The sequence below is a fragment of the Nematolebias whitei genome, chromosome 7 (genome assembly GCF_014905685.2).
Source record: "Nematolebias whitei isolate Nwh7 chromosome 7, NemWhi1, whole genome shotgun sequence".
Classification (NCBI taxonomy): Eukaryota; Metazoa; Chordata; class Actinopteri; order Cyprinodontiformes; family Rivulidae; genus Nematolebias; species Nematolebias whitei.
The window spans coordinates 50,535,924-50,555,112 of record NC_056504.1 but is presented as its reverse complement, the minus strand read 5'-3'; the positions used below and the strand labels follow the sequence as shown (position 1 = coordinate 50,555,112).

General features: G+C 48.7%; 1 protein-coding gene and 1 pseudogene across 1 annotated transcript in view; both read right to left on the bottom strand.

The window, feature by feature from the left end:
- Positions 1 to 2,178: 2,178 nt before the first annotated feature.
- LOC119412711 lies at positions 2,179 to 3,560 on the bottom strand (annotated as a pseudogene).
- An 8,405-nt stretch (positions 3,561 to 11,965) lies between these two features.
- Positions 11,966 to 19,189, bottom strand: part of chd6 (chromodomain helicase DNA binding protein 6) — a 66,551-nt gene continuing 59,327 nt past the window's right edge. Inside the window, exons 38-45 of the mRNA XM_037679034.1 lie at positions 17,825 to 19,093; positions 17,586 to 17,737; positions 17,231 to 17,494; positions 14,794 to 15,408; positions 14,429 to 14,674; positions 13,585 to 13,725; positions 13,326 to 13,430; positions 11,966 to 13,236 (exon numbers count right to left, since the gene is read on the bottom strand). Of these exons, the coding sequence (XP_037534962.1) occupies positions 12,112 to 13,236; positions 13,326 to 13,430; positions 13,585 to 13,725; positions 14,429 to 14,674; positions 14,794 to 15,408; positions 17,231 to 17,494; positions 17,586 to 17,737; positions 17,825 to 19,093 (3,917 nt within the window). The 3' untranslated portion in view covers positions 11,966 to 12,111. The remainder of the gene's footprint in view (positions 13,237 to 13,325; positions 13,431 to 13,584; positions 13,726 to 14,428; positions 14,675 to 14,793; positions 15,409 to 17,230; positions 17,495 to 17,585; positions 17,738 to 17,824; positions 19,094 to 19,189) is intronic.

The following is a 19,189-nucleotide window of genomic DNA, read 5'->3' as shown; positions in this document are numbered from 1 at the left end:
GATTGTTTGAATACGGCTGTAGTTTAGATTAATCTAATGATTGTTTGAATACGGCTGTAGTTTAGATTAATCTAAAGATTGTTTGAACGTTTGGGTCACTGAATAATTGTCACTGATCTATTTCAGCATTATAAAAATTTAAAGCTCTAAATAAAAACATGTTATCAAACCAAAGACGTGCGTTCATAAATCAAATATATTCTTCAGACACTTTGGTTTATTGTGGTTTCTGTCAATATAAAGATCAAATGACTGAATGGATCTAACGAGGTCTTGTTCCTGTCAGAGATCTCTTTAAACCTTCTAGCAGTAATATTACGGTTTCCACCAACAAAGAGCTAAAATATTTGAGCTGATCAGTTCAGTTTTATTTATAAAGCACCAAGTTACAGCCGGAGTCGTCTCTGAACAGATTAATACGAGAAAGAAATCCTCACTGAGGATCAAACCATAGTTCATCAGGTGCAAGGCTGGAACGCTCTGAGCTTCACTGGAAGTCACACATTCATGTTAGCTCCGCCCCTCCAAGCTTCAGGTACGCTCCTCACCTGTCGGGTGTTCAAAGGAATGAATCACCCCTGACCTCCCGGGATTTCCGCCCCAGCTCCCACGCTTGCTCCAGAGGATCCATGCCCACATGGATACCACGATGTCGTCAGGTAATGTTGCTTGTGCAGCTGCTCGGTGCGAAGTTGAAAAGCATGCAGGCGGAGTCTGAGCTCGTTTTCTGGGTCCTGAACTGACTGCAAGAATCCAATACGAGCAGCTCCAGAACTCCGGGTCCAACACGGTTTTCTGCAGCACCAAGGCCTCACGAGGATCACATGTGTCACCCTTCTTCCTGACTCTGGTCACTTACAGAAACCTGGACGCCAGATTTCTTCAGAGGTTCTGAGTGTCTGATCCTGTTTGTCCATGGACGGGATTTTAATGTGCAGCTGTAGAGAAGGTATCTGGTCTCCTCTAACACCCAGTGGGCCAGCAGCTCCTCTCTCTTTTGCAGATGACGTAGTTCTGCTGGCGTCCTCAAGTCTTGACCTTCAGTGGAACCGAAGGCCAGGATGAAGGTCAGCTCCTGAGGCCATGGTACTGACCTGGAAAAGAGCAGAATGTTCTGTTCAGGTTGGAGAGAAGTTGCTGTCAAGTGGAGAAGTTCACGTTTTAATGGTTTGGTTTAGTTTCCTTGTTGACAGGTGAAGGCTGAGTTCAGGATGGATCATCAGGACCAACTCTGTAGTATTGAGGGGATTGCTCCGGTCTGTCATGCTCAAAAAGGAGCTGAACAAAAACCTACAGCTCAGGGTCTACTTGATACAAACTCCATGATTATGCTCTAAATTAATATTTTGAAAAAATAAAATAAAATCTGTATGCCTTTTTATACGTAACTGTCCATTGTTGTCATCTTTCTTTGTTAAATCAGGTCTCTCTTGTAAATGAGTCCTCGAGGCTCAATGGGATTTACCTGTAGAAATAAAGGATGAATGAATTTTACCAACGAACACCTTTTCCCACCTGAATGAGTCCACCAGGTGACGCTCCAACATCTGGAAACAAAACCAACACAACCATCAACTTTCAGATTAGTTCGGAAAACAAAGAATCCAGATCCAGCCTGATCTGTGCTCTTCAGGTTCTGTAGCTGCAAAACAAGCCCAAACCATCAGCCTTCCACCACCGTGCTTAACCGTAGGAGATGGGTTTTGTTCTAAAGAATCTTTAAACTGAGGAGATCAATGATTCAGGTGTTCAAACAGAAGGTTTTTGGTTCAATCAGAACTTTTATTTGTCTCAGGTCAGTTTTGTTTACACAGCACAACATTGAACAAACATCCCATGAATCATTAAAATAATCAAATGAAAACATCGAGTCTGATTCGATCGTGTGACTCTGCAGAGTTCCTCATCAGTCTGGATCTCAGTTTGTTTCCATCAGCAGAGCTCCACCTTCCACTAACCTCACCTGTTACCTGTTCATGATCAGCACACCTGGATTTACTGTCACCTGCTGTCAGAACCAAAACTTCACATCATGGACTTCATGTCATCTGTACAGATTATTAAGCACATGTGACACTGATCAATCAATCAGATCAATACTTCTCCAACTTCCTGTTTCAGGTCACTGAGTTTCAAACTGATCTAAAAGGCTGAACTTTGTTTTCAGCAGGAGGAACATCAGAGCTGCTGCTGGACCACCGAGATCTTCTCTGGTCGTATTTTTAGTTCATCTGTAGTGTAAATGTACGGAAACATCTTGTCAGTGAAGGTGTGTGTGAAGGTGTGTATGTGTGTGTTTGTATCAGGGTCAGAGAACGACAGCTTCCCTCTGTTCCAGTCCAGATTCACTCTGATCCTCTGGAGCTTTTTATGAACTGGGAGAACTTTGATAGGACCTGCTGGTGAATCTGCTCTGTACCTTCATAGAACCACCATCTCCATAATCCAGACCATATGTCTGTCTTCTTCTGGGCTGACTCTGCCAACACACCAAGGCTCCACTTTTCACAGTCTCCAACTTCAACAACTCAGCTGTGATTTCCTGAGTTAAAACCCTCAGAACTCAAAACAGAACACAAAATATTTAATCTCTCAGGATTATCAGGAAGCTGCTGGTCGTCTCCTGGTCTCACACTGGTCAGATCTTCAGACAGGACGAGTCTTAGACCAGCAGTGTTTGGGTCCAGAATGATGGGGGTGTAGGAGACCATGTCCTTCATGTTGTTCCAGATGTTGAAGGCCAGGTTGCCCAGATGTTTGGCCTGGTCTATCAGAGCTCCTGAGGGCAGCTGTGGATCCTCCAGCAGGGAGCAGCGCTGGACTCTTTCCACTGCAGCCTTGTAGTTGTGCAGGAAGAAGACATCTTCAGCTCTCAGCTCCTCCTCTGTGGCTCTGACTGTGTCTGAAAGAGCTTCCATCTCTCTGCTCAGAGCCTCCATCTTCTCCTTCATCATCCCACTCTTCTGCTCCTCTTCCTCCTTCAGAGCAGCCAGCCTGGCCTCCTCTTCCTCTGTTAGAAACTGGTGAAGCTTCTTAAACTGCTCCTTCATCTGCCTCTCTGTGAGTCGAGCCTGGACCTTCATGTGTTCTGCTGTCTGATCAAACTTAGAGTGAACTTTCTTCTGGACCTCGAGCTTCTTCTTCAGTGGTTTCAGGGACCTCAGCAGATCCTCTCTGTGTTCCTCTGCAGCTTCATCGATGGGTCTGAATCTGTGGTCGGTGTGTTTCTTTGAGTCTCTGCAGACGAGACAAACTGGTTCCTGATGGTCCAGACAGAAGAGCCTGAGTTTCTCAGAGTGCAGACTGCAGAGAGCCTCTGAAGCTCTCTGATGGTTCTCCTGTAAGAAGGACTCACAGATGTTCTTCAGAGCCCGGTTACAGGCTGGATCCACATTTGAAGATCTCTTCCTACAAACAGGACACTCCTGTGCTGGTTTCTCTCTCCACCAGTTCTTCAGACAGACTTTACAGAAGCTGTGGCTACATGGCAGAAGAACAGGATCTCTGAAGACCTCCTGACAGACTGGACAGCAGAGATCCTCCTTGGACCTGGAAGCCATTTAGCCTGAGTGAAGCTGAAAACAACAGACAGGAAGTGGTCAGTCATGGCTCCCCTCCTCCTCTAAAGTCTCTCAAACTGTCTCTGAGGTTGCACCCAGGTGGAGCAGTGGGCAGCTAAGCATCTTGCTCAGAGACACCACAAGATGTGCAATGACTGGGGATTGGACCCAGGACCTTTGGGTGGTATGAGAGAGGTCAAAGGTCGAGAGCTTCAGATCTTTTTGCAAAATATTCCAGGAAACGGGAGCGGAGTAGGAGAAGGTACTTTTGTCTAGTTCAGTCTGCACTGAAGTACTTTAAAGAAGTATTTGGACACCCAGATAATAAACCGTTGCAATAGTCCAGTCTAGACGTGACAAATGCATGGACCAGTTCTTCTGCATCATCTTTAGATCAGATGTTTCTAATGTTAGTGATATTACGCAGGTGGAAGAAGGAGGTTCTAGTAACGTTTTTAATGTGGGGGATAAAAGACACGTCCTGATCAAAAATAACACCAAGATTTTTAACATTAGAACCACAGACTTATTCCGTTATAAATCTATTTTATACCTGTCAAAATGTTACATTTATTTAAATTATGGATATTTGCTGAGGAAAATGTCTTTGTCGTTTTATGACTAATTAGAATCACCAATTAACCGAACATCGGAGGTTCCAAATGGGAAATGTTGAAGTATCAAACCAGCAGCTTCAGATTATTCTCGTACACACGACTTGCATCCTGAAGTCTCAGAATTATCTCCATCTAAAACACATACTTATAAATGACGCATATTTTTTAAAATAATGAGTAGAAGGAGTCCCTGCAGAACAGCTGCTCCATCCATGTGGAGGTCAGGACGAGCCCCCACCTGCTCTGTCCACAGCACCACACCAACGCTTGTTGTATTTATTTTAATTTTATACATATTTTTGTGTAAAATATGACAATTTGATGAATTTTAGCAGATCTTGAACTAAAATTGTGCGACACCTTGTTTAAAATGTCATCAATAGTCTGTCAGTAAAATATCTCCTGGCTTACTGGACAAACATCAATTAAACTTCCAGGAAAATTAAAAAATCATGGGATGTACGTCGTGTGTACAAAACGGCAGCCAAGCAGTTAAAGACGAGCTGAAGACAGATACTTTGAAAGTCATCTTTTATTGCACAATAAAAGATCACACATACCATGTTTTGACTCTTCAGATTGGTCCACATGGGAATACAGAGTTATAGTCACAAAAAAACAGAAGAACCAAAAAGATAAAAACCTCAACGTGTGAGTTGTTCGTTTAGTGACGACCCAAACTTTTCTGCGACGCTGCGAGCCCGCGGGGGCCAGTGATGCTCATATGTTACAATCTGTCGTGGTGGACCGCAGCATCTTTATTTTACAACCATTTTCCTTAATCACACTTCAACGGTTTGATTTACGAGTTTTACGGTCAAGCTCGGCCTTCAACTTAAAAAGTCCGTTTTAAAACAATAAAAGTTCACGTCAGTCATTTTTCCCTCAGACGAGCTGCTCCGAAGAGTTTGGTCCAACGTTGGTCCGAGTTCGACCACAGAGCAGAGATGTGGGAATTTATTTCAACTCCTGAATTTACCACAAATTCAATCCGGTTTATTTACAGAACGAATCTGAATCTAACCACAAACACAAATCTGAGCTCGACTCCGACGTTCGTGTGTTCGTGGAGCAGATTTACATCCATCCTGGAGCCTTTTCGTTTACAGATTTTATTTTTTAACCTCGTTTTGACATTTCCAGATTGTTTGGCTGAGTTTTGGTTTAAGGTTCAAATTAGTTGAATTAAAAAAATTAAGCTGAAAGCTGAAGGATGACACGACGGTGAAAAAGGAGAAACGAGAGATTTCTGATAAAAATCCAGGTTGAAGTAAAACCCACCACTGGACCTGAACTGGACCTGAACTGGACCTGCAGTACTGACGGTTTGCTCCTGTGTGTTTTCAGTCATTTCATTCTTGAAACAGAAAAAAAAAAAAATCACCTAATAATTCCACCATAATCTAAGATTAGCAGGTGATGTAAGAAAGAAAGAAGCGGTTTTAATTTCCATGTGAACCAAAATGTTTTTCAGGAGACGATCCAGAACAAAAACAGCCGTAATTCAGTCGTGAGACAACGAAAAGACAAGAACTGTACAATAAATACATCGTTTCTGATCAGTTGACATGTCGAGGTGACTCTGCTGGAGAACATTTACCGAAACAAAAAAAAACTTTAAAAAAAAAACGACAGAAACAAACACTGATAAAGACGACGCGGTCGCTCCTCCGAGCTCGTTTCAAGTTTCACGCTAACAGGAGACAGGAAGTGACGCGCGTCGTTGACCTCGGAGTTTCCTCCTGACACCGTACGGTGATTTAGGTGCCGAGAGTAAAATCTGGACTCCTGTTTGTTTTTCACTGAAATAAAAAAGATTTTGGATGCAGACGTGTGCGTTGACGTTTCAGACGTGCTAAAGAGCGAACACAAGGCCTCGTGCTGCGAAGGAATGCTGAGATGAAACTACCGGAGACGGGCGGGAGTCTGGAAGTCATCAACCTGCATCTTTTACCGGAAACTTCTTACACTTTCAATAACGGGACACAAAAAAACAACTCTCGTAAAAACAACGTTCTTCTCTGAGTCTTTAAACACCGGGTCTGTTAGGGAACCACAAAACCAAGAGTCCGCCTCAACTGGAGGAGTTCAAGTATCTCGAGGTTTTGTTCACGAGTGAGAGAAGAATGGAGCGTGAGATTGACAGACGGATTGGTCTGCAGTATTGTGGACTCTGTACCGGTCCGTTGTGGTGAAGAGGGAGCTGAGCTGTAAGACAAACCTCTCTGTTTACTGGTCGGTCTACGTTCCTCCCCTCACCTCTGGTCATGAACTCTGGTAGAGACTGAAAGAACGAGATCATGGATCCAGGAGGTTGAAATGAGTTTCCTCTGCAGGAGCTGGACTCTCCCTCAGAGACAGGGGGAGAAGTTCAGTTATCAGGAGAGACTCAGAACCACTGCTCCTCCACATCCAGAGGAGCCAGTTGAGGTGGTTCGAGCATCTGGTAAGGATGCTCCCTGGGCACCTCCCTAGGGAGGTGCTTCGGGAATGTCCAACTGGGAGGAGACCCCAGGGGTCAGTGTTGCCAGGTGTGTGATAATTATCGTATTTGTACGACAATTTTGCCCTCTGTACGATCAATAATCCAAAAAAGACTAAATATACGATAATTTGACCATTCCGTGAATGTGTGGTTGTAATCGGTTGTCATCAGCCTCTCACACCTGTCTGCCGGAGTTTTTTTGTGAACCCTGAAGGCATCCATGTCCGCAAACAGAAGCACGATTGGCTGGAGTTTCCAGCCAATCGTGTTTTTCTAAACGTGACCTACGAGTGACGTGTGTGCGTTTGCCTCAGAACAACGGCCATGATTGGCTGAATCGTCCGCTGCGCCGCCCCATGAGTGAGGACAAGAGAAGAAGAAGAAGCAGAGCCGGTCTGGAAGCGGACCCATCACTACTATAGTGCATCAATAGATTTGTTATTCTGGTTATGACGGGTGTACGATAATTTCCCTCAAAATACGATAATTTTATGTCTCTAGTACGATAATCCCACATTTCTCACCTGGCAACACTGCCAGGGAAGACCCAGGACACACTGGAGAGACTACATCTCTCAGGTGGTCTGGGAACACCTTGGAGTCCTCCCAGAAGATCTGGAAGAGGCTGTGAAGAGATGTCTGGACCTCCCTGCTCAAGACGCTGCCCCCGAGACCCGAGTCCAGAACAAGAGGAAGATGATGGATGGATGAAAACCAAGAGTCCAGAGGTGAACTGGTTCAGAACAGCAGGAACTCAATCCGACATCAATAACGTTTTTTACTGGGTCTATAAAAATCCTAAAATCATCACTTATCGTGAGCTACAAAGCGTTTGGGCCAAACGTCCAGAACCTCCCTGTAGATGAGTAAGCTTCTGGACTTCTCAGATACGTGATCCGGTTCCACCTCGCTTCGCAGCTGACGGGTTTCTGGTGCTTCTTAAAGGTGCAGTTGGGTTCTGATTGGAGTCGGAGCGAGCTGGGTTCGGAGAGCCGAGCTAACCCTAAAGACACGTCAAACGTTCCCGGCGGTTCCAGGAAACACCAGTTTCATCGTTTCTCTGTGCCAGACGGTCGTTAAAACCGAGACTTTTCACCGTCTAAAGGAAGACGAGTCATTTTCAAACACTGTTCAGACACAGAGAACACTTTAAATCCTTAATTTATGAGATTAAGACTACGACAGGGAGATTACCACGTGTCAGGTTATCAGGTCTCTCTTGTAAATGAGTCCCCGAGGCTCAATGGGATTAACCTGTCTAAATAAAGCTTGAATGAACACGTGACCCGTCACATCAGGGATTAGGTCAGATTTGGTCAAACCAAACGGAGCACATTTTCAGATTACTGACTTTTTAAGCTACATATCCTGAAATCCCGAGCGGCTCCTCGCCAGTCGTGATGACTCCAGGAAAACGAGTCTGAAAGTTTGAACGTATTCCAACGAGGATTTGTCGACGTAATTTGGAACAGGAAACCTGAAAACAGATCTGGATATCAGGACACGGTGGCACAACTGGTAGAGCTGCTGCCTCTCAGCAAGAAGGTTGTTGGTTCAAATCCTGGTCCGGGGGTCTTTCTGGGTGGAGTCTGCATGTTCTCTCCAGGTACTCGTTTCCTCCCACAGACCAAAAACATGCATGTTAGACTGACTGGTGTCTAAACTGGGAGAGAGAGTGAATGGTTGTTTGTCTCCGTGTCCCTGTGATGGACTGGAGACCTGTCCAGGGTGTCCCCCGCCCCTCACACAGTGATTGCTGGATATGGGCACCGGCGACCCCCGTGACCCGAAGTGGAAGAACCGGGTAAAGATGATGGACGGAGTTCCCAGCTGGTATTAAAGATCTTCACTAGCACGCAGAGAAAGTAGCAAAAAGCAAAGACGTTTCTGTCCAAACCACGTTTTAAGTTGTTGGTTCTGCTCAGAAAGAGGTTTGAAAACAATTTTTAGGATTAGGCCAGACTTCAGGGGTATCTGAGGCAGGCTTGAAACACAAGAGTCAGGGTGGCTTCTGGGTAATACCAGATGGCTAGGCCTCAGACTGACGAAGCCTCTTGGATGAGGGGCGAAACGTTTCTTTTTAACAAAAAAAACGAAGTCCAGATGACATGATTCAACCTTTTTTGTTGTTATATACCTGGATGACTGAGAAAACAAACTTTGAATTTTTAGGATTATATTCCAGACTTTTCTTATATGGACACAGATATTTATGCATCCTGTTTTGATAAGATCTAAGTGCAGAAACCTTTGGGACAGGCTGGCCGGCTCTCACCGCACCACCTTGTGATTTGGCCCTCGGGTCGACGTGACGGGTCATGTATGTAGTGGTGACGTATCATCAGGGGCCACCAGAGGTCGACACCCAGTGTTGAAAGAAAATACAAACCCTCAGCCGTGTGGAGGACCTTGCTGTGTTTACTGGTGCTACTTGATAAATCCAAAGGTCCAACGGGAGCTCCGTGTCCTCCAGGACCAGCAGAGATCTCATTCAACGTTGACAAACGAGAACCTCTCCCTGATTTTCTAAACCTAGAACGCTCTGACTGCCACCTGCTGCAGGTAAGACACTGATTGACCACAAGTGCTTCACTCACCAACCCAAAGCTCCACCTTAAAGCTGACTCTGCTCCAGCTGAGGTCAAACCGTCTGTAAGAAAGCAGAACTCGTTTGCTGGTAGAAGTTTCCAGATGCAGACCGATGAAACTCCCAGAAGTCCCAGTTTCTGAGCATCGTCGTCGTTCCTCAACGACGGCAGCATCAGGGTGGAAACAGGCCGTCGTGTGCAAGAGAAGGCCATAAATAAATAAACACGAGGTTAGAGGCACCGTAAGCGAACGTTTGTGCTTTGAAGGGCGGCTGATTGACTTTTAGGAGTAAAACGTGGAGAATCGGACCTGAAACGTCGTCGAGGCGCCAGAGACATGGGACACAAAAACATGATCCGACAGACCAGCTATACAAAATATACTCGCTAAAATAAGGCATCTAACTTTGAATACACGATGGAGCCGAGAGGAAAGAGCATTTGGTGAAAGTTTGGCAAAAAAATAAAATAAATTATACGGAGCCACAAACTTGTGACAAGGCAACGACTATGTTTTTTGTTTGTTTTTGTTTGTGTGTGAGCCGTCGAGACAGAAACACAAAAGGTGCGCGCATGCATGCACACGTACAAACTCTCTCCCCCAAAGATAAAAAGTAAAAACAAATGCACACGCACTCGGACACGTTAACGGAGGCAGAACAGATTTACATCGAGACAACTGTGCAAAAAATCCTGTTTTCATGTGAAAACAAACAAAACGAAGAAGTCGTTAACGTTTCGTCAGAAAACACACCCTGTTGGGTTCAAACCAGCAACCTTTTCCTGTACAGTACAGTCCGCTTCACCCCCTCGATGCAAAAATCCCTCTCGCATCCGTCATAACCCCCTCCCCCCCGTCAATGGAAACAAAAAAAACTACCGGAGTGTTTAAAAAAACAGCAATGTACAGCGAAACATTTACATATTTAGAGCATGAAGAGCCGAGGAGCGGGTGAGGAGCGGGTGAGGAGCGGGAGAGGAGCGGGTGAGGAGCGGGTGAGGAGCGGGTGAGGAGCGGGAGAGGAGCGGGTCAGGAGCGGGTCAGGAGCGGGTCAGGAGCGGGAGAGGAGCGGGTCAGGAGCGGGTCAGGAGCGGGAGAGGAGCGGGAGAGGAGCGGGTGAGGAGTGGTGAACAACTCGCATCGCTCACGAACGTCTCAACTCCAGATGTTCGAGCTCTTCCAGACTTCTCTCTAATTTCGTTTTAACTCGGTTTGGATCAGATCGTCTTCGTCCTGCAGGACCGGATCTGTTCAGGCCCCGCCCCCCCAGAGCTCGACTTCCTGAACCAAACCACCTGCAGGACCGGTGGGGGGTCGGACCTCTCAAAGTGACGTTGTGGTTGAATCGAACGACTACATGATCTAAAATGAAAAATAATCTCATCTCGTGATTGTTCTTTGCTTTTAGCGGTTTTTCTCTCTGTGCTCAACTTTTTGTTTTTGGAAACGTTTCTTACGTCTTCCGCTCTCACGCGGCCGCGATGGAAGATCGTTAAAAGTTAAAATTGTGTAAAAATCAGTAAAACTGGCAGGAACGAGCGCCTGCTGCCGTCTTCCACCGTCGGGTAAAGGCACTCGCTGCAAAGTCCTGGACAACGAACCGTAAAGAAACTGAACCTGCAGAACCGCTCGCATGGACCGGAGCAGAACCGCTCGCATGGACCGGAGCAGAACCTGCGTGCGGCTGCGAACTGCCACGTGTTCGTTTGAACACGGGGAACGGGTCGACGGCGTCTGGCAGTTTGGGTCCTGGAGGCGGGCGGCCGGACGTTTTACACGAGCCGACGAAGGATCGGAACTGGTTTGGATTTTCTCCAACGGTTATTTCGTGCTCGATAAACAAAGACGTCGTCGGCTGGTGGTTCGTTTTGTCCCACCAGTCACGGCTCGTCTACCAGATGTGCGCCACCCAGATGTTTCATTCGGGGTTGTTTTTACGCCGGGTGTCCTTCCTGACACAACCACAGACCACCGAGCTACCACAGCCCTCTGTGTGGAGCAGAGAGCTGCATCTGGTGGGGGCTGAGTGCCTTGCTCAAGAGCCCAGAGTGGGGTAGATGAGGGTGTTTCAACTTTGCCACCCACACTTTGATGTTGTCGGTTCGGGGAGTTGAACCAGCGACCTTCGGATCACAGGCTCGCCTTCTCCAACCTCTGCACCACCACTCCCTAAACAACAAACAGATAAATTTCTAAAATGAAGATGAAACCATGATTTTACTGTTAAACCATTAAAACCATTAATGATTGGTACGCTGATAAAGAAGCTTTGTTGACGTTGAGCGCAGCCCCGCGGTCAGTTCTCGTTTAGATTTCAAACTTTGCAGCGAGCACCTTGAACGTCCGGATGAGCTGCTCGTTCCAACTTCAGAAGAAGTTCCTGTTTCAGTGTCGTAGATCCAGGAGTGCCGAGTTCACGTCCAGTCGTTCTGTTCTGGAATTAGTGCACGAGGAGAATCGGAACCGAACCGGAGCGAAATGCGTGAGAACGTAACGAGCGCCTCAGAGACGACTCTGGAGCAGAATCCGAACCTTGAACCGTTTTGAGCCGTAAAAACTGTAAAACGACCGAAGAGCGTTTCCTCGTTCAGCTGCTCGCTCGGGTCGTGGTGTTTTCCTGCCGAGTCGCTCCTGAATCCGTCTGGATCAGAACCTGGGAGGATCGGAGATCATGAAACACTCGGTTTTCTTTCTGGACATGGTGGCGTGGGGGGGGGGGGGGGGTATAAACATGGACCTAACGGCATATTCAAAGTTTTACACGGATGCAGACTTACAGACTCAGCACAAACTTTACACCCCCGCTCAGCTGGGAGGACGGAGGAGGCGGGAGGTGCTTCTCTCTGCAGTTTCTCCTCCTCTACACCTCCTCTCGCTGCTCCGCCTCTCCTCCCGTCTCCTCTTGTCCGTCTTCAGTTGCAGCTGCTTCGTTCTGGGAGTTGGAGTCTGGTTTCTGGGGTTCTGAGGGCCCGTTTGTGGCTCCGCCCAGCCCAGTTTCTTCGGCAGGAGGCGGTTCCAGAGCTGAGGTAGAGGAGGCAGAGAAGGAGGAGGCTGCCAAGTGCGGGTTTTCCTCTGCGTCTCCTGCTGCCACCTTCTCCTCGTCCTCCCGTGCCCTCTTCCTCCTCCTCTTGGGGCTTCCCGGCGAGGCGTCGACGGCGCCCGGGGGCACGGCGGGCAGCGCCATGATGCTGCCGTGCGGCAGGAACATGTGCGGGTACAGCAGGCCGTGGGACACGCCTGGGATCAGGAACGGGTTGAAGGCGTGATGGCTGCCGGCGGCAGTTCCAAGGTGCGCCGAGCTCAGGTGGGCCCGGCTGGCAGAGGTGATGACGGCTGACTCCACCCCCGAGGGACGCTTGGCGCCCTCCGCTGTCCCTTTCTCCTTGTCGCCTCCCGTTGCTGAGGAGGAGGCGCCCTCTCTGTCGGTGGGTGTCGTTGACGAGGGGCTGGCAGCCTCGGACGGCGCCGTCGTCGTGGTGACGTTCGCAGCAGATGCTGGAGGAGAGGTGGAGGAGGAGGGTGAGGCAGAGGCGGAGCCGGGGTGAGGAGGCGGCGGCGCGTGCGCCATCATGGTGCCGACACTGAACAGGGCGTGTTGAGGGATGGTGGCCCCGTGGGGGTGCGGGATGCCGTGCAGCATCATGGGTAACATGCTCAACCCGTTCTTCAGGTCTTCAGCCCCGGAGCCTCCCGCCGACACCGCCGCAGGGAAACCGTGCGAGAATCCAGCCGCCATGATTCCAGAGATGGGGATACCAGGGATGCCGCCACGGAGGTTCTGCAAGGCCACTATGGAGTCCATGCTGCCGATCAAACCCCCGTTCATGTAGAGCGGCGGGCCGAGGCCGGAGGGGGAGGAGTCAGAGACAGAGAGGAGGGGCTTGGGCATCTCGCTGCGAGGCCGGCGTCCGCGGCGGCGAGAACCCGGGTCTCTGTTGACGGGCTCCGTCAGTATCCGGGAGAACTTCCCCTCGGGGAGGAAACCCTGAGGGTCGAGGACAGATCACAGATCAGAGGGTTCATTTTCATCTCTGACCTTCAAACCGGGATTAGCAGCAGATTATTTTTACTCACAGAGTGTTTGACCACCTCAGCCCAGTCCGGAGCCACAAAGTACTCCGAGTTCGCGTCGAGCCACCGGGAGAGCTCCTTGATGGCCGGCGCCATCGCCCCGCCGAGCTGCAGAGGAACACAAACACGGCAGAGATCTGACATTTTTCAATTTACTTCACCGGAGACGATTTGAGTCCAAAACGCTTCAGTCTGCTCTGATCGTGTAGCAGGCTGGCGTGAAGGCGCTCGGTTCGGTGCGAGTGTGTTTGTGAGCAGCTACCCTGCGTCCGGTGCCTCGGTGCACCACGGGGACCCGCTCCTCCCCCGTCAGGGAGTTGACGTCCAGCTTGGTGGGGTCTTTGCAGCGATGCCTCCTCTGTTTGGGACGCTCCACGAAGCCGTGCAACAAACTGGCCCCAGACTGAAGAGAACAGAAAGAGAAGAAGTGAATCAACGTGCTACTCCTCCAGTTTTACATCACCGGAAGCTTCTGTTGGACCAGGTTCTGCTGGGACCAGTAGGTCTGATAAAAACCAGCAGCAAAGCAGCTGACAGGAAAATAAACAAGTTAAAACGATGGAAATGATGTCAACACTGAAAAACCTTTAACGTTGCATTTCTTTAAGTTTTGGTCCCAAACATTTAAGACACAGTGACCATAAAAAGTCTAAATGTCAGGTGGACACACATGAAACTAATCGTCAGATTTATTTTGTCTTCTTGGGAAAACAAACAACACGATTCAAATTTAAGACGTAGATTAAAAACAGAAAAATAATAAAAAGTTGTAAAAATAATTCTAAAGCAGCACATGTCATCTCTCATTCAATCCACTTTCAGGACAGGCTGAAGGCTAAATGGAGTCAAGTTCCTCCTGACACGACTGATGCATGATGGGACTTGTAGTTTTGTTACTGTGTAAACACGGCTGACTCAGAACGAACATTAAAAAATGTAACGATGAACGAACTCATTTAAGACAAACGTGTTTTAAAAATCCAGACCTTTAAAAAATACTTTTAAAGGTCTAAAATTGAGACTTGGTTTTCAGACGCAGGACGACCCTCCAGAAGGAGTAAAATGTAAAATGGCGGCCCCAGATAAAGCAGCTAAAGGAGACGTACGTGGCTGAAGGCGGGCAGGTCCATGCTGTAGCTCGGGTTCTGCCTCAGCCACTCGATCAGACCTTTGCTGGCGGCTTCTCTGTCCACGGCCACGATCTCCGGCTGAGGGGGGGTCTGGGTGGGGGTGTTGGTGGGAGTAGAAGAGGAGGACGGTGTTGGAGGGCCCACGGGTCGCTCTGATGGAGACGGTGACGGCGAGGAGGTGGAGGAGGAGACTGAGGAGTGGCTGATCACCTCCACACGACCCTGCAGGAGGACACACACACCCTGAAACAGGAGAACCTTGAACTTGTTTCCCTTCAGGAGGTGTCTGAAAAAGATTCTACCTGCTCTGACACAGGCTGGCCCCGCCTCCTTCTACCCACCTGCGTGTCGGGGAGGTGCAGTCCTCGGCTCTTGGCGAACTCAGAGTACAGAGCCTCCACGTTTCTCCTTCTGCCTCTCCTTCTCCTCAGGGAGTCGTCTCCCCTCAGGGTGCCATTAACAATCTGTCCCGTGACGGGGTGGATGAGCCCCGCCTGCAGGATCCCGGACATGTCGAGTCCAACCGGGCCGGGTAACGGAGCGGTGATGGGGGGCAGCGCCGGCACCTTTCCAGGTGCGGCGCTGGATTGGCCGATTCCTGCAGCTTCACTCGTCCCGGCGCCGCTCGTTGTGGTTATTTCACCCGAGGACTTGGTCAGATCTATGGCTGCTTCCTGCCAGCCATTGAGTAACATGGCTCCTGTGCGGTGAGGGGGCGGAGCCACCACTGGCACCTTCTCGCCGCTGGAGCTGGCGGTCGTGTGGCTCAGTGATACAGACTTCCCAGCTAAGATCTTGGCGGCTGCTGCGGCGGCGGCTTCGTAGTCAAACGACCTTCGACCCCCCGCTCGTTTGAGCTCAGGGAGGTAGGGCGGAGCCACAAGCCTCTCCTGTAAGAGAGGCAAGGAGGTGAGGCGCCAAGCTCCGCGCCCGCAAGCGCCGCCCCGCGGCACGTACTGTCAGGGTGGACAGGATGGGCGAGGGTGGACAAGGACGGGAGAGAGATGGTGATTAAACACACGAGACATGACACAGAGGCAGCTGCACATCGGACCTGGGCGAGTCCAAATACGCTTCAGATTGACCATCAGACACGACTAGAAGCAGCCGGGGCGGAACGAACCATAAAAGACTCATCGGCTGTTTTTATGGTTTCAAACCACTTTCAGCCATTCAGGCGTCAAAACGCTCAGCTCCATCGGGACATTTTGATATTTTTAATGTTTAACTTTATTTTTTATGGTTTTTTTCCCCTAAAAATTGCATCAAGTTCTCATCAAATCCTTGAAATCAACTTCAGCAGATTTTAGCCTTTATCGTTAAGGCTAGTTTTAGCTTTTAGCTGCTGTTCTATCATTTTTGTGGCTCTGATTGTTTTAATAATTCTGAGTCAGCTCCTTCAAAGTTAGTTCGTGTTCATTATGTGTTAGTTTGTGTTCATTATGTGTTAGTTTGTGTTCATTATGTGTTAGTTTGTGTTCATTATGTGTTAGTTTGTGTTAGTTTGTGTTCATTATGTGTTAGTTTGTGTTAATTATGAGTTAGTTTGTGTTAATTATGTGTTAGTGTGCGTTAGTTTGTGTTCATTATGTGTTAGTTTGTGTTCATTATGAGTTAGTTTGTGTTAATTATGTGTTAGTGTGTGTTAGTTTGTGTTCATTGTGTGTTAGTTTGTGTTAGTTTGTGTTCATTATGAGTTAGTTTGTGTTAATTATGTGTTAGTGTGTGTTAATTATGTGTTAGTTTGTGTTAATTATGTGTTAGTGTGTGTTAGTTTGTGTTCATTGTGTGTTAGTTTGTGTTAGTTTGTGTTCATTATGAGTTAGTTTGTGTTCATTGTGTGTTAGTGTGTGTTAGTTTGTGTTAGACCATTCAGTGGAGCAGGACTATTCAACTCGATGATTCAGGGGTCACAGTTACTGAAGCCAGCAGCTCAGAGACCGGACATCCAGCAGTTATTGTCATTAAGTAAATTTGTTTTACAGTTTAAAACCTACTTTATTTAAAAATGAACCCACTGGTGGGCCGAACTGAGCTCACCAGTGGGCCTGATTCAGCCCCTGGGCCACCAGTTGAATAGTCCTGGAGGTGGTTGGCGTGAAGACCTTCACTCTGTGCGAGTTGAACAGGAAGATCGTTTGTGAAACACCGTCTGGAGGGTGGATCTTGATCTACAAGAGCTGAACATCTCTCAGTATCTGTGAGCTGCCACTCATGTTACAACGTGAACACCTGCGGCTGATGCACGTACAAATTATTATTATTTTTATTTAGTGTGCACTGCTTATCCTCAGGTGCTCTCTGGAAAGTACGGTAGCTGACTTGTTAGTTTTTACATTCTTGGCTTCACAATAAAGATGTGAGTTTTTCAGAAATGATTTTATTTTTTAATAAAAGGTACGTTTGGTCTAGTGTCATGAACAACCAGCTCTCTGGTTTTTGTTGGAACTGATCGTCTCTTTACTTTCTTTAAAAACAACTGATGGTTTTTGCCCAGGTCTTACAGAAACGTACGACTAAGCAACGAAGCAACAGAGCCAACAAGGCGTGTCCAGAGCTGCAGGATTGAAACCACATCTCTTTAAATCCACACGTTTGACTCTAAATGTGCCGGTTTGGTTCAGTTGTCATGGTTTTCGTGCAGCCTTCACCTTCAGCTGGAACCTGGAGGTGAAAGCTGCAGATAAACTGGACCCGACTTGTGTGACCCATGATATGAAACAGGTAAAAGCAGACAGGTGACAGGTGCGCAGATATCGTTAACGCCGGCGCTCTCACCTTGGGGATTCTGGTGAGGGGTGGGGGGATGGGAAACCCCAGACCCGATCCGGTCTGCTGGACTCTAGACTGAGCCAGGACGGAGCCGGGGGCGGTGGTGGGGAGGAAACCGGCTCGGTTCTGGTGCTGCTGGGCCAAGCTGTTGGGGAGGCAGGAGTTTGCGACGAGGGAGCTCGGAGAGTCGTACTGCTCGCTCGACGACGGCCATTTTCCCTTGAGGATGGCGTGGCAGATGCTGTCCAGGCGGTTGATGATAACTCGGTCCTGAAGAGGGGGAGCAGAACCGGTTAAAGGGGAAACTGAACACGTTAAGAACGAACCGGGTCACCGAGCAGCTGGAGACGCTCTGCGGTACCTTGGGCCACTCGGAGAAGGAGTAAAGAGCTTTCTCCTGCAGCAGCTGAGCGATGGTCAGCTCTCTGCTCTCGTGGAGGCTGTCGGGAATCTCACACACGGAAACTGGAGCTGCGAACCTGGGACTGCTGGGATAGCCCTCAGCCAGGGGGGCTGCAGGAGACAAGCATGGAATCAGGGACTTCACCTCAAGCTTTGTAATCTCGAGTCGTAGACTGTAGCAGCTGCGGACGTTCTCACCTGGAGGACTTGGCTTCTCCTCCTTCACTTGGTCTTTCAGCACCAGCACTCCAGAAGAGTCTGCCTGCTCCAGCTTCGGGGTCAGGACCGTGCTGTCCGCCTCCAACATCTCCTGCTTCATCTCAGCTTTGACCTCAGCTAAAGCTGCAAACTCGAGGCCTTCCAGCTTGTCCTCCGGTTTGACCTCGGAGCTGTCCGGGTACATCGTGAAGCCCAGAACCTCGGACTTGGCTTCATGTAACGATGGAAACCTCAAACCTTCAGGCTTGGACTCGATCTTAAACCCGTCTGAGCAGGTGGGAAACTGTAGATCAGGCAGTTTGACTTCAGCTTTAGCATCTGAATAAGCTACAAAGCGGAGAGTTCCTGGTTTGGTGCTGAAGTTCTCGGACTTCATGGGAAGAGTGAGATCTTCAGGTTTCACCTCCAGGCACGGAGCTCGGACAGGAAACTGCTCCGCTTTGGTCTGGAAACCTTCAGATTTAACCGGGTAGGAAAGGAAAGCTGAGCGTTTGGTTTCAGAGCCGTGGAGGTGGGCCTCCTCAGCAGGTTCTGGTTTGGTTTCCTCGACCTTCACCGGTACCAACAGTTGTTCTCGTGTCTTCTCACCACCGTTTGGTTGGACAGAGAACTTGAGATTCAACGGCTTTGAGTCGATCTCTGAATCTGTTTTAACTTCGTTTGGATGAAGCAGATGGTCTTTGTGGTCTCCATCAGCGCCACTCTCACAACCTTCTGCTGAGTTCAGGTTCTGATCCGTGGAGACTTTGGACCTGGTTCTGTCCACCTCTCTGCTGGGTTCAGAGCACTTTGAGTGCTCCAGGACAGAAGAACAGGAAGACTCTGCAAAGTCTGAATAAATGTTCTCCAGCTTCTCCTCCGTCTCTTCAGCAGCTCGTTCCACCGGAGCGTCGATCCGATCCAAACGGCCTTCAGAGACCTCATCAACCTGGTCTGCAGAAGGTTCTCCAGAACTTTGTGGACTCACCTTCCTTTGAGCGAACTCTCCTGTTTCATTGCTCATGAACACATCGGTGTCCAGAGAGTTCCCCGCAGAAGGTTCTGTCTGATACAAGCTCAGCCCATGGACCTCCTCTGGTGGATCCTCCGGACACTCAAAGTCCCTCTCCTGGTCCAGCTTCCTCAGATCAGGGTCAAGTTCTTCAGGTAGATCCTCCTCGTCCTCAAAGTTCTCCTGGAGGTCTGAGGCCTCCTCCCTCTCAGCCGGTCCTCCATCGTCCGCCTGCGACTCTCCAGCGGAGAGACGACCTGCACCTCGAAGAAAACCAAAACGAGCGTAAGACTCTGCAGCTTCACCGTGAAACCAGACATCTAGAGCACGAGCCGGGTCAGAATTTAGCCTCG